This window comes from Watersipora subatra, chromosome 8 (genome assembly GCF_963576615.1).
Source record: "Watersipora subatra chromosome 8, tzWatSuba1.1, whole genome shotgun sequence".
In the NCBI taxonomy this organism is placed as follows: Eukaryota; Metazoa; Bryozoa; class Gymnolaemata; order Cheilostomatida; family Watersiporidae; genus Watersipora; species Watersipora subatra.
This window is the reverse complement of record NC_088715.1, coordinates 62,998,981-63,014,602: the sequence shown is the minus strand read 5'-3', so window position 1 is coordinate 63,014,602 and position 15,622 is coordinate 62,998,981. Positions and strand designations below refer to the sequence as shown.

Below are 15,622 nucleotides of genomic sequence, written 5' to 3'. Positions count from 1 at the left end.
ACAGTAACTGTGGTATTATTGGTTGTGTACAGTAACTGTGGTATTATTGGTTGTGTATAGTAACTGTGGTATTATTGGTTATGTACAGTAACTGTGGTATTATTGGTTGTGTACAGTAACTGTGGTATTATTGGTTGTGTACAGTAACTGTGGTATTATTGGTTGTGCACAGTAACTGTGGTATTATTGGTTGTGTACAGTAACTGTGGTATTATTGGTTGTGTATAGTAACTGTGGTATTATTGGTTATGTACAGTAACTGTGGTATTATTGGTTGTGTACAGTAACTGTGGTATTATTGGTTGTGTACAGCAACTGTGGTATTATTGGTTGTGTACAGTAACTGTGGTATTATTGGTTGTGTACAGTAACTGTGGTATTATTGGTAGTGGAGATAATTTTCAATTACTGAAAATGATTGAATGATATATTTGTGTGCATCAGCATGAACTGCCACATATGTATAACATCAAGCTGTGTATGAGCGCAACCTGCGTAGCCGTGCATAGATATTGCAAAATGATATCAAAAAACTACTGAGTAAATATATAATAATCAGATCCGTCATCTGAACCCAGCATAGACTGCAGACAACATGACAAGGTTATAGAACCACAGCAGATGCTAGGAGCTGATATAACTGTCATCTAGGGCAAGTCATGCAGTTTGAATTGAGTGTAAAGTGCTTCAGTGATATCATAGACCCGTCTTGCAGAGGATGCAATGTTGGTGAGATGGGTTACCACTCTAGCCTCAGCGCCTCTCCCAGAGTCAATTCTGTGCAGAAGGTTGCTCCGCGAAGGCAGTGAGTACATGGCTAGATAACTAGCTTGGCGCACAAGCCATGGATGATGCTTACCAAGGGTGAGCTGATAAGCATCCTTTGAAATGCTTGATACCCTGAAAAATACAATATGCTTCTATTAACGGAATATTCAGAATCACAAACCTGTAATAAGTAAAAATGTTTCCCAACACACTCGCGTAAACACGCACTTACCCATAGTTGCTGATCAGTTACACACATGGGCTAAGATGGAAACACTCAATGGGCTATTGAGTTGTAGCAAATAATTTTAGAGTAGAGTATAACCAAGTGAAACTGACACACCATCTCCATAAGCGTGTAAATGAGAAACTTACCTGAGAGTGTGAAAAAGCTAAAAACCCTTGATACAAAAACATTAATGACTACAAGAACAAGTCTTCCCCCAAAACAACTAAATACATAATAGTTTTTTGTAACATTATAAATTCCTCAGCATTATAAGACAATATGCAGGAGCACATGCCAAGTGAAATGACAAGTTGTTTGCAAATAATTAAAATAATGGCAGCCATGAAAGTATTACCTTAACATAGGGAGAACATAAAACCACTAAAGATATTGTTGCGTTCTAGAGATAACTGGCTGTTGTTAAAAGCCAACGTAAGTGTTAGGATGTTGTGGATATCATTCGCATAGACATCTGAGTTTTAAATACGTCTTGTTGACTTGAAGTACGCAATGAACAATAAAGGTAATGCAGATAAATAAATGTACCAACACAATAAAATAGCGCTACCTACAGACAGGCATGAGGAATCCAAAGACATGTAAATATTTTACATAGGAAATGTCTAAACCAGACTGGATGAGATTAAAAGACATGATGGATGGAGGATGTGTAAGAGAACTCACTCGGCATCAGCTCTGGCAGTAGACAACTTCTCAAAGAGTGTTATTATGTAGAGAAGGGCTCTGTGCAGCCGCAATAATGTTCTACTAGCTGATGGTTTCTGAAAAAAATCTTCAATGTACAGGTAGAAATCAACACTAGTAGTCATAAATAAACATCTGGTTATTAGTAGATATCTGGCTACTGTTACTAATAAATATTTGATTATCTTTACTAGTAGATATCTGGCTATGTTACTAGTAAATAACTGAATATGGTTACAAGTAGATGCCTGGCTATGTCACTAATATATATCTGGCTATGTTACTAGGAGATACCTGGCTATATGGTTCCAAGTGAATATTTGATTATGGCTACTAGAAGATATCTGGCTACGGTTACCTGTAGATATCTGATTATAGTTACTAGTAGATATCTAATTATGGTTGCTAGTGGAAATCTGGCTACTGTTTCTAGTAGTTATCTGGCTAAAAAATGTCACACAAAAAATCCAGAAAGTAGAGTTTACTGGAAAAGAGCCAGATATTATTGTTTATTCATAGATAAGTGGCCATAAGTAACGATCACCCTGAAGAGGAGCCATCTTGGTTGCATTTTATCCTTGTCGACTTGTAGTATACGAGCCGAATGCCCGGCGTTGCACAGATAATAAAAAACCGCTTGTAAACAGTGACATGTAATGTAGCTGCCAGCACATTGCTAATGGCTAATTTGAGTAAGCTAGTATTCATATTGCTAAACTTACTAATAAGAGAAGTGAGAGCAAGCTTTAGTGATGTTGCACAGTAACGCAGAGTCGCTATGTGTATTTGAACCCAGATAGCGGCTCATATCGCCCAATGGAACCATTGCATCTCGCGTAGCTCAACAGGTTAGATTAGCCCCTGGTGAACAAGAGGTTCCAAGATCAAGACTTTTGCGATACGGATATGTCATTGCTAAATACTAATAGCTATAGCTGGACAGACCGAACGAAAAATGACAAACTGTAAGATTTATATATACAGATATATATATGGTGCCTGAATAAAACCAAGACACATTTACTCTGTCATGGCTCGTTGCAAATTTAACTTGCAAAGTTTTGGAAGACAAAGTTCATTTCAAATAACGCTGAAAAAATTGACTGGCATGATTGGTAAAATGCGAAAAAACTTGAATCAATAGAAATCTCTCAGAATATGGCAGCGGACAACAAGTTATGATAAAATCACTCATGAAGCTAATTGGTGAGAAGCGAGTCCAACAAACAGAGAGGGTGTGTGACTTCACTTATGATAATCACCAATACAGTGTAATGTATGGCTGAATATATTCTGAAAGGAATAGTTTGTGTAGCACATATTCATCAGCAACTCAAGGGCAACTAGATAATGCATTTGATTCGCCAACAGCCATTAAGTCACGGAATTTTGCAAGTCTGGTAGAAGTGGTTAACTTGGCTGAATGCCAACTTGCCAGCCAACGACCTGGTTTTTTAGCACCTTGAGCATAAATGTAAAAGTGCTGCTGTAAATGCTGTAACATAATTGTGGCAGAATACACTACAAAGAGTACCTTTGTATTTGTGATTCTATTGTCCACTTCAAACTTGAGCATGCTGTTGACCGTTTTGTAATTTTTAGGATTTGATTTCAAATATGTTTCCAATATGTCGGCCTTTTCTGCGACATCGTTAGTTACAAAGGTGAAGAGTGTTCCGAGAGTGTTTAGAAACCTGCAAATACAATATTTCACAAATAAACATTGTTCATCAATTATCATAAAGTACACGCTGCCGCAGATGTCAAGTGCATGGCACGACAATTATTACAACTAACAAATGAATGAACGGCCATAATGTCATGGTTAGAAACTTCCGGAACACCTGGAACATAAGCTAACAAACGAGCATGACTCTAACATTCTTGAGAAGTAGTGTAGGAGTAATTAGGAAGCTTTAAATGATACATGTAGTTGCCAATTACATATGTATCAGCCATTTTTATTTTGATGTACTTGATTATAAAATTTCAAGTACATATAATTTGTTGGTAAAAGTTGCTGTTCTCATCAGCGTTTCATTTTGTCTTGCACCCACAACAACTATCATTAGCTACAAGTGACTACCACCTACAACAAATATCATTGGCTATCAGTGACTACTACCCATAACAACTATCATTGGCTACCAGTGACTACTACCCATAACAACTATCATTAGCTACAAGTAACTACTACCCATAACAACTATCATTGGCTACAAGTGACTACTACCCATAACAACTATCATTAACTACAAGTGACTACTACCCATAACAACTATCATTAACTACAAGTGACTACTACCCATAACAACTATCATTAGCTACAAGTGACTACTACCCATAACAACTATCATTAGCTACAAGTAACTACTACCCATAACAACTATCATTAGCTACAAGTGACTACTACTCATAACAACTATCATTAACTACAAGTGACTACTACCCATAACAACTATCATTAGCTACAAGTGACTACTACCCATAACAACTATCATTAGCTACAAGTGACTACTACCCATAACAACTATCATTAACTACAAGTGACTACTATCCATAACAACTATCATTAGCTACAAGTGACTACTACTCATAACAACTATCATTAGCTACAAGTGACTACTACCCATAACAACTATCATTAGCTACAAGTGACTACTACCCATAACAACTATCATTAACTACAAGTGACTACTACTCATAACAACTATCATTAACTACAAGTGACTACTACCCATAACAACTATCATTAGCTACAAGTGACTACTACCCATAACAACTATCATTAGCTACAAGTGACTACTACCCATAACAACTATCATTAGCTACAAGTGACTACTACCCATAACAACTATCATTAGCTACAAGTGACTACTACCCATAACAACTATCATTAGCTACAAGTAACTACTACCCATAACAACTATCATTGGCTACAAGTGACTACTACCCATAACAACTATCATTAACTACAAGTGACTACTATCCATAACAACTATCATTAGCTACAAGTGACTACTACTCATAACAACTATCATTAGCTACAAGTGACTACTACCCATAACAACTATCATTAGCTACAAGTGACTACTACCCATAACAACTATCATTAGCTACAAGTAACTACTACCCATAACAACTATCATTAACTACAAGTGACTACTACCCATAACAACTATCATTAGCTACAAGTGACTACTACCCATAACAACTATCATTAGCTACAAGTAACTACTACCCATAACAACTATCATTAGCTACAAGTGACTACTACTCATAACAACTATCATTAACTACAAGTGACTACTACCCATAACAACTATCATTAGCTACAAGTGACTACTACCCATAACAACTATCATTAGCTACAAGTGACTACTACCCATAACAACTATCATTAGCTACAAGTGACTACTACCCATAACAACTATCATTAACTACAAGTGACTACTACCCATAACAACTATCATTAGCTACAAGTGACTACTACTCATAACAACTATCATTAGCTACAAGTGACTACTACCCATAACAACTATCATTAGCTACAAGTGACTACTACCCATAACAACTATCATTAACTACAAGTGACTACTACTCATAACAACTATCATTAACTAAAAGTGACTACTACCCATAACAACTATCATTAGCTACAAGTGACTACTACCCATAACAACTATCATTAACTACAAGTGACTACTACTCATAACAACTATCATTAACTAAAAGTGACTACTACCCATAACAACTATCATTAACTACAAGTGACTACTACCCATAACAACTACCATTAGCTACAAGTAACTACTACCCATAGCGACTGCAACAAACACAAAGATCAGAGAGAATTACAACAAACTGGAGAATCACAAGGCCTCCAACCAACATTCTCTTATGTTTATGAGAATAGAGAATTTATTAAATTAGTCTATGTTCGACCTTTGTCTTTAGGTATGTTTATATTTAGCTATGCCCAAAGGTGTCCATGTCTAGCTATTTCTATGACTATGGCAATCTATATGCCTTGATATGTCTATTTGGGCTATATCTAGATCTCACTAGGTCAATGTTAAGCCATGTTTATGTCTGTGGATATTTACGTCTAGCTATGTCTATGTTCATATCTAGCGATGTCCATGTTTAGCTATGTCTATAACCATCTGTGTCTGTATTTCGCAATGTCTAAGTCAAGTTATGTCTATACCTAGTTATGTCTATACCTAGTTATGTCTGTACCTAGCTATGTCTATACCTAGTTATGTCTATATCTAGCTATGTTTGGCGATACAAAATGAAGACAACTCTACTCACTTGTTCAGCTCACGCCAAGCATTGCAGTAATTTGCCAGATGCACCTCGCCTGTTACCAAGTACGTTTCCTCAAAGCAGCAATGCACATTCCCTAAATCAAACACCTTTTGCGCATAGCCCGTCGGTTCAGCACTCCTGCCTTGCATTTGTCTTGCCATATCTTATTTGTCTGGTAAAAGCTTCACAGTGCTATTATAAAAGGCTGAGAAGACACTCGTCTACAATAAAAAACTTTGACATCTTAAATAACACACTTTGTGTACATAAACAACTGTATACACATAATCAATAGAACTATACCCTAACAAGCGAGTTAAGGATATCTTATTAATATATTTTATATATACCTATAATAAAACAAATTGGCTAGGGTACAATCAGTAGCTCTACCCACACTGAAAATTTGTCCAATAAAACTACAAAACTTCTGCCCTTCAGTCTAACACAAAATCAAACTGTGGCTATAAAGCAAATTGAGACAACAAATTAATCAATATAGACTTCTATAATTTTTTTAAAAATTGTCCTATAACAGTGTTGTACTGTTGCCAACGATGAGCCCACATATCGATGTTCAGTACAAGTAGTTTCATGGTCATGTAGCTCTGAGCTGTCTAGAGGTAAATATCTTACAATCTAATTTTCTACCTTCTTAGATGAATTCCGCCGGCTGTCTCTGTCTCGCTGACTACCCTCCTTTTCTTTGTACCTCTCATTAATTGCATCCCACTTTTATACTTGTCTTTGAGCCATTGTCGCATGTCATTGGCTGGTTGTGTTTTACTGGCATAATTTCTTGCGTAATGTCTATTTCAAGCTTACTTCCTGGTATTAGAACCCCAAAATGACATGCAAAAATTAGCTTAAGTTCAGCAAAAAAGCTGCACAGAGTTGGCCATAACTCAAAAACTATTAGTAGGAAAATTGTTAAATGGTTTTTCCAGAAATCCTCATCATAAGAGGCTACTAGAAAAATAACTCAGATAAAACAAAAACATTATTTATATTCAATGTTACTCTTTTCTTAACCATTCTATCAATCTTGTAAAATATACTATCTTAGTTCATGAATAATATTTTAATACAATAATCTATATATATATATATAAATCTCAATGTTTGTCATCTGTCTGTCTGGTTATAGCGATGAAGTTTTAGCAAAGAAAAATGACCTTCGTTCTGGCTTTGAACTCGCAACATTCATATTGAAGTCTACTAACGAGCACACATAACCACAAGGCTAAGCCGTTCATATCACACCCTTAGCTCTTACCATATACTGTATATCCTTTTTGCGATTGCACACGCTAAATTATTTATTAATACAGTGTGTTCTCAAAGTTCGAATGCTCCTGTTATAGAATTATTTGCCTTGCGAAGTGGAACAGGATGTATTTTTGTACTTGCCATACGGAAACAAAATTTTTTGGACTTTTTTCCGCCATGCGATATCAACAAAAGATTTTCTCGCAAATAAAATTTGGCAGTCGGTGTACTGTTACGACTAAGAAGGAAAATGATGATATGATTTTGGCCGAAGTCCTTCCCACAATGCCTGAAAGTGATACGAAGCTCGCTTGCTCTCTACCTCAGTTCACTGTCATTATAAGCTATAGCGAAAACGAAACTGAAGACATATACATGTAGGTGATAAAATTGTAGCCTAAGAGAAAGTTTAAGTTTAACTGAGTAAAATACACTAAAACTTAGCTTTAAGGATGTATTTCGTAAGCTAAACTCCTTTAAGTTAAATTCAAGGTTTATGTTATATGTCTGTCTCAAAGGTAAGAATTTCCCACAGTACCTACTGCATGTAGTAGTAAATAGTAATGTTTTGTCGTTTTTGCAGATCATAACCACTAAATACACTAAAATGACTGTAGGTAGCTATAGTTACTAAGGTGGGTATGTTGCTAATAGAAATCTAGATATTGCTACTAGTAGATATCTGGCTACTGTAACCAGCAGATATCTGGATATGTTTACTAGCAGATATCTGTTTACTGCCAATAGAAGATATCTGTGTATGGTTGCTAATCGATATTTGACTAATGTTACTAGTACATAATTATCTGGCTATGGCCACTAGAAGACACCTAGCTACTTTTTATAACAGATATCTTGCTATGTTTACAAGTAAATATTTGGCTATGGTTACTATTAGATATTTGGTTATGGCTGCTAGTGAATATGTGGCTATGGTCACTAGCAGATAACTTGTTATGTGTTACTAATAGAATAGATATCATGCTACTGTTTCTAGTAAATACTTGCAAATGGTTACCAGTAGCTGTCTGTTTACTGTCAATCGAAGATATTTTGAAATGGTTGCTAGCAAATATTTGACTATGTTGACTAATACATAAATATCTGGCTACGGCTACTAACAGATAGTTACTAGTAAACATCTGGCTATTTTACTAAAATGATATTTGGTTGAGGCTGCTAGTAGATACCTAGCTAATGTATGTTACTAGTAGATATCTGGTTATGGTTATGAGCAGATATCTGTCTATAATTACTAGTAGGTATTTAATTATGGCTGCTAGTAGATGTCTGGCTAGGGTTTCCAGTAAAAATCTGATTGTGGGTTGCTAGTAGATATCTGACTACTGTTACTAGTAGATATCTGGCAGTAGTTACTATTTGATATCTGACAGTTGCTACAAGCTGATATTTGACAGTGGTTACAAGTTGAAATTTGGCAGTGGTTACCAGTTGATATCTGGCAGTGGTTACAAATTGATATTTGGCAGTGGTTATCAGTAGATATCTGGCAGTGGATGCCAGTTGATATCTAACAGTGATTCCGAGTTGATTTTTGACAGTGGTTACAAGTTGATATCTGGCAGTGATTACCAGTTGATTTCTGGCAGTGGTTACAAATTGATATCTTGCTATGGTCACTAAAAGGTATTTGGCTAGTCACTATCACAGAACAAACTCATAAAGTAAAGTTTACTGAAAGATAGTTAGATATTATTGATTATTCATAAAAAGGTAATATAATCTTTTGGAAGAATAGCCATCCTGGTTGTATTTTTATTCCTTTCAAAATGCAATGTAATTGATGACAAGCATATGACAGTGTTCTGTGGATACGGTGCTTGTGAAAAATCAAAACTCGTTTATGCCATGATGGCTATTCATAGATTTTTAAAAGAGAAAGATATATTCTCATAACTCCGAAAACATTAACTGGTAAAACCGCTTAAATGCTAGAAAACTTGCATTACCAGAAATTTCTCAGAATATAGCAGATGATACGAAGTTATGACGAAATCACTCATAAATCTAATCGGTTCACAGCATTTCCAAAAGTGGAGAGGACTTGACTTATAATAATAATAATAATAATAATAAATGGTGCTGAATATATTCTGAAAGGAATACGCAATTTGTGTAGCTCATATTCGCGAGCAATTTAAGGGCAGCGAGATAATGCATTTGATTCGCCAACAGCCAATAAGTCACGGAATTTTGCAAGTCTGGTAGAAGCGGTTAATTTGGTTGAATGCCAACTTGCCAGCCAATGACCTAGTTTTTTAGCATCTTGAGCATAATTGTAAAAGGGCTATTGTACACGCTCTGTAATATAAATGTAAAAGTATTATTGTACACGCTCTGTAATATAAATGTAAAAGTGCTATTGTACACGCTCTGTAATATAAATGTAAAAGTACTATTGTACACGCTCTGTAATATAAGTTGAGAGAATACATTACAAAGAATACTTTTGTCCTTGTGATCTATTCATCTGCTTCAAACTTGAGCATACTGTTGATCATTTTACAATTCTTAGGGTCTCGAATTTATTGAGCAATAGTGGGTCAACTAGGTTTCGCAGCAGTAGGGAGCTTGCACTCCAAGATTTAAAGAGCATAGTTTGACAGCGTTTTGCAAACAGAGTGCTGTTGTCTTATAAAATATATGTACTATTACTATAACTATTCTACAGGAACTATTGTGATTTTATTGTCTAGTTCAAACTTGAGCATTCTGTCGCTCGTTATGTAATTCTCAGGGTCAGATTTCAATACTTTTCCAATAATTCAGCCTTTTTTGTGACATCATTAGTTGCAAAGGTAAAGAGTGTTCCGAGAGTGTTTAGAAAACTGCAAATACAATATTTCACAAATATGCATTGCTCATCAATAGTTATAAAATACATGCAGCTGAAGATGTCATAGTGTGTAGCATGACAATTATAACAACTAAGAAAAGAATGAGCTCTCTTAATGCCGTGATTAAAAACTTCCGGAACACCTGGAACGTGAACTAAGAAAAGAGCATGGCTCTCACATTGTTGCAAAACAATGTACTTATGTCACGAGTTGAAGTCTCGTTGAAAGAAATTTTCAATTTTAACCGCTAACCCTATGATAGGACGGACAAACAAATATGTAGGCAGACTCGAACGGATCGGCGGACACAATAAACAAGTTTTGGACTATCTTGGAATGAATTCAACAATTTAAATGTATTTTATGGTTGGTATAACATAAAATTCCTACGATGTAAACTTTTTCGGAAAGTATTATTTTACATTATAGCTGGTCTATCATATTAGCATCGACAGAGCTTGTTTCCTATATGGCAAAATATGTGGTTATTGTAGCCTATAGGCGGTAATTAGTCGTTAAAAGTCGGCAACCTTTTTAAAGCTACATCATTAACCTAAAAAGAACAGAACTAATAATTACAAGAACAAGTCTTCCCCCAAAACAACTAAATATATGGTAGATTTTTCGTAGCATTAAAAATTCCTCAGCAGTATAAGACAATATGCAGGAGCACATGCCAAGTGAAATGACAAGTTGTTTGCAAATAATTAAAATAATGGCAGCCACAAAAGTATTACATGTACCTTAACATAGAGAGAACAAGAAAACTTCTATAGATATTGATGCGTTCTAGAGATACCTGGCTGTTGTTAAAAGCCAACGTAAGTGTTACGATGTTGTAGATATCATACGCATAGACATCTGAGTTTTAAATACCTCTTGTTGACTGGGAGTACGCAATGAACAATAGATGAAGGTAATGCAGATAAATAAATGTACTAACACAATAAAATAGCGCTACAACTTCTACCTACAGACAGGCATGAGGAATCCAAACTTTCAATAACCTAGAACAAAATTATGTTTTCATATGTAAACTAAACGAATGCTTAGATCGTAGTTTGAGTAAGAAATCTTCAACAAACTTTGCTAAAAACCTTTCTAAACCTTGGTTAACAGCAAAGTTTTTACAGCAGATTAAGAAAAAATATTCATTATATAGACAGAGCCTAGCTTCGCCCTTTAATACAAAACCGAGAGCTAAATTTAAAAACTTTAGAAACCAATTAACTAGTGATTTAAAAATAGCTAAACTTAACTAGTTTAAGCAAACAATTGATAGCTGTTCAAATGCATCTCACTTATGGCAACTCTTAAAAAATGAATTGGGCAAAGCTAAAAAAATAAACTCTAGAGTTTTACCTGAGCGTCTTTATTCTAAAGAAAACAGAATTTTAACTGAGGAGTTAGAAATAGCTAAGGAAATGAATAATTACTTTACATCAGTAAGAGCAAACCTTGCTTCTAAATTGGAACCCTCCCCTAAACCTCAATTAGATTTTTCGACTAACAATCAACCCCTGTTTGAATTTGCTGAAGTTACTCCAAATGATGTATTAGAAGTAATAAAAATCATAAACTGTAAGAAGTCAGCTGGTTTAGATAGGGTTTCTCCTAAACTGCTACAAAACTGTGACTGCCAAATAACATATACACTGCAATTTTATTAACGAATCCAACTTTAATGAAAAATGCCAGTTTTACTTTTTTTCAAAAATGGTTCTCACGACAAATATGAAAACTTAAGACCACTTTCAATTCTTCCAATCTTTGGTAAAGTTTTAGAGAAACTGATAAACCAACAGATCTTAAACTACTTTGAGACACATAAGTTGCTTACAATCTATTAATACGGCTTTCGAAAAAAGTTAAGTACTTCAGATGCAGTCGTAAACTTCAAAAATCAATTTCTTGAAACTTTTAACCAAGGATATACTGTACTCAGGATTTTTATTGGTTTTAGTAAAGCTTTCGATACTATTGATCATAAAATTTTACTGACCAAGATTAAATTGTTGGGTTTTGGCAAAAATTGCATTACATGGATAAAGATTTATTTGACAAATCGTTCCCAAACTACATTGATAAATTCTACTTATTCAAATTTTAGCGATATAACTAATGGAATACCACAGGGTTCAATTTTGGGTTCAACATTATTTTTGATATATATTAACGACTTATATATGCTCTAACCTAAAATTTTTAATGCCTATATTGTATGCTGATGATACCAGCTTATTTTACAAATAAAAAAACTTAAATGATGACATTAATCTTATAAACACTGATTTGATAGAACTTACAAAATGGTGTCAACAAAACAAACTAAATATTAACATTAAGAAGACAGATTAAACTATTTTAAAGAACGATTAAAACAATTTTATATTAAATGAAAGTTCTTTTTTTTTAAATGGTGATACAATTAAGAAGACAGAAAGTGATTGCCAGTAGATATCTGGCAGTGGTTACCAGTTGATATCTGGCAGTGGCTACAAGTTGATATTTGGTAGTGGTTACAAGTTGATATTTGGCAGTGATTACAAGTTGATATCTGGCAGTGGTCACAAGTTGATATCTGACAGTGGTTACAAGTTAATATCTGGCAGTGATTACCAGTTGATTTCTGGCAGTGGTTACAAGTTGATATCTTGCTATGGTCACTAAAAAGTATTTGGCTAGCCACTATCACAGAACAAACTCATAAAGGAAAGTTTACTGGAAAAAAGTTAGATATTATTGACTATCCATAAAAACGTAATTATCACTTGGAAGAATAGCCATCCTGGTTGTATTTTTATTCCTTTCAACTTGCAATGTAATTGATGACAAGCATATGACAGTGTTCTGTGGATACGGTGCTTATGAAAAATCAAAACTCGTTTAATCTGTGATGGATATTCATATGAGCAATTCAAGGGCAGCGAGATAATGCATTTGATTCGACAACAGCCAATAAGTCACGGAATTTTGCAAGTCTGGTAGAAGCGGTTAATTTGGTTGAATGCCAACTTGCCAGCCGATGACCTAGTTTTTTAGCATCTTGAGCATAATTGTAAAAGGGCTATTGTACACACTCTGTAATATAAATGAAAACGTGCTATTGTACACGCTCTGTAATATAAATGAAAACGTGCTATTGTACACACTCTGTAATATAAATGAAAACGTGCTATTGTACACACTCTGTAATATAAATGAAAACGTGCTATTGTACACGCTCTGTAATATAAATGAAAACGTGCTATTGTACACGCTCTGTAATATAAATGAAAACGTGCTATTGTACATGCTCTGTAATATAAGTTGAGAGAATACATTACAAAGAATACTTTTGTCCTAGTGATCTATTCATCTACTTCAAGCTTGAGCATACTGTGACTCGTTATGTAATTCTCAGGGTCAGGTTTCAATACTTTTCCAATAATTCAGCCTTTTTTGTGACATCATTAGTTGCAAAGGTAAAGAGTGTTCCGAGAGTGTTTAGAAAACTGCAAATACATTATTTCACAAATATGCATTGCTCATCAATAGTTATAAAATACATGCAGCTGATGATGTCATAGTGTGTGGCATGGAATTATAAAAACTAAGAAAAGAATGAGCTCTCATAATGCCGTGATTAAAAACTTCCGGAATATCTGGAATGTGAACTAAGAAAAGAGCATGGCTTTCACATCGTTACAAAACAATGTACTTATGTCACGAGTTGGAATCTCGTTAAAAAAAATTTTCAATTTTAACCGCTAACCCTATGATAGGACGAACAGACAAATATGTAGGCAGACTCGAACGGATTGGCGGACACAATAAACAAGTTTTGGACTCTCTTGGAATGAATTCAACAATTTAAATGTATTTTATGGTTGGTATAACATAAAATCCCTACGATGTAAACTTTTTCGGAAAGTATTATTTTACATTATAGCTGGTCTATCATATTAGCATTGACAGAGCTTGTTTCCTATATGGCAAAATATGTGGTTATTGTAGCCTATAGGCGGTAATTAGTCGTTAAAAGTCGGCAACTTTTTTAAAGCTACATCATTAACCTAAAAAGAACAGAACTAATAATTACAAGAACAAGTCTTCCCCCAAAACAACTAAATATATGGTAGATTTTTCGTAGCATTAAAAAATCCTCGGCAATATAAGACAATATGCAGGAGCACATGCCAAGTGAAATGACAAGATATTTGCAAATAATTAAAATAATGGCAGCCATGAAAGTATTACCTTAACATAGAGAGAACAAGAAAACTTCTATAGATATTGATGCGTTTTAGAAATAACTGGCTGTTGTTAAAAGTCAACGTAAGTGTTAGGATGTTGTGGATACCATACGCATAGACATCTGAGTTTTAAATACGTCTCGTTGACTGGGAGTACGCAATGAACAATAGATGAAGGTAGTGCAGATAAATAAACGTACCAACACAATAAAATAGCGCTACAACCTCTACCTACAGACAGGCAGGAGGAATCCAAAGACATGTAAATGTTTTACATAGGAAATGTCTAAACCAGACTGGATGAGATTAAAGTGACATGATGGATGGAAGATGTGTAAGAGAACACACTTGGCATCAGCTCCGGCAGTAGACAACTTCTCAAAGATTGTTATTATGTAGAGAAGGGCTCTGTGTAGCCGTAATAATGTTCTACTAGCTGATGGTTTCTGAAATAAAAAAGGGTGAAGGTAGAAATCAACACTAGTAGTCATAAATAAACATGTGGTTACTAGTAGATAGCTGGTTATGGTTACTAAGAAGTACCTGGTTATGATACTAGGAGATACCTGGCTATGGCTCCTAGTAGATAACTGATTATGGCTACTAATGGATATCTGCCTATGCTACTAGTAAACATCTGGCTATGGTTCCTATTAGATAACTGAATATGGTCGCTAGTAGTTATCTGGCTAACAAATATCACGAAACGAAGCCCAGAAAATAAGATTTACTGGAAAAGAGCCAGATATTATTGTTTATCCATAGATAAGTAACGATCACCCAAAAGATGAGCCATCTTGGTTACATTTTATCCCTGTCGACTTATAATATATTTGATGACAGGCAAACGTCAGCGCTATGTGAGTATGGTGCCTGAACAAAATCAAGACACATTTACTCTGTGATGGCTCTTTGCAAATTAAATTTGCAAAGTTCTGGATGAAAAGAATAATTTCACGTAACACTGAAAAAATTGACTGGCATGATTGGTAAAACGCGAGAAAACTTGAATAAATAGAAATTGAAATAAATAGAATAAATAAATAGAAATCTTTCAGAATATGGCAGCGGACAATAAGTTATGATAAAATCACTCATGAAGCTAATTGGTGAGCAGCGAGTCCAACAAACAGAGAGGGTGTGTGACTTCACTTATAATAATCACCAATACAGTGTAATGTATGGCTGAATATATTCTGAAAGGAATAGTTTGGGTAGCACATATTCATCAGCAACTCAAAGGC

The 15,622-nt window shown here is 34.8% G+C and overlaps 1 protein-coding gene across 1 annotated transcript; it reads right to left on the bottom strand.

Annotated features, from left to right (window-relative positions):
• Positions 1-647: 647 nt before the first annotated feature.
• On the bottom strand, positions 648-6,177 carry LOC137402828 (ceramide-1-phosphate transfer protein-like). The gene is made up of 4 exons (XM_068089337.1): positions 6,020-6,177; positions 3,237-3,396; positions 1,682-1,779; positions 648-900 (listed from the first exon to the last, which is right to left on the bottom strand). The coding sequence occupies exons 1-4, from the start codon at positions 6,175-6,177 to the stop codon at positions 648-650; spliced, it is 669 nt and encodes a 222-aa protein (XP_067945438.1).
• Positions 6,178-15,622: the final 9,445 nt, after the last annotated feature.

Excerpts from the sequence above, each read along its gene's own strand:
- LOC137402828 (XM_068089337.1), bottom strand. The coding sequence starts at position 6,177 with ATGGCAAGACAAATGCAAGGCAGGAGTGCTGAACCGACGGGCTATGCG. Across the intron at positions 3,397-6,019 it reads GCTTGGCGTGAGCTGAACAA|GTTTCTAAACACTCTCGGAA; the intron begins GTGAGTAGAGTT and ends TTGTATTTGCAG. Across the intron at positions 1,780-3,236 it reads ATAGAATCACAAATACAAAG|AAACCATCAGCTAGTAGAAC; the intron begins GTACTCTTTGTA and ends GATTTTTTTCAG.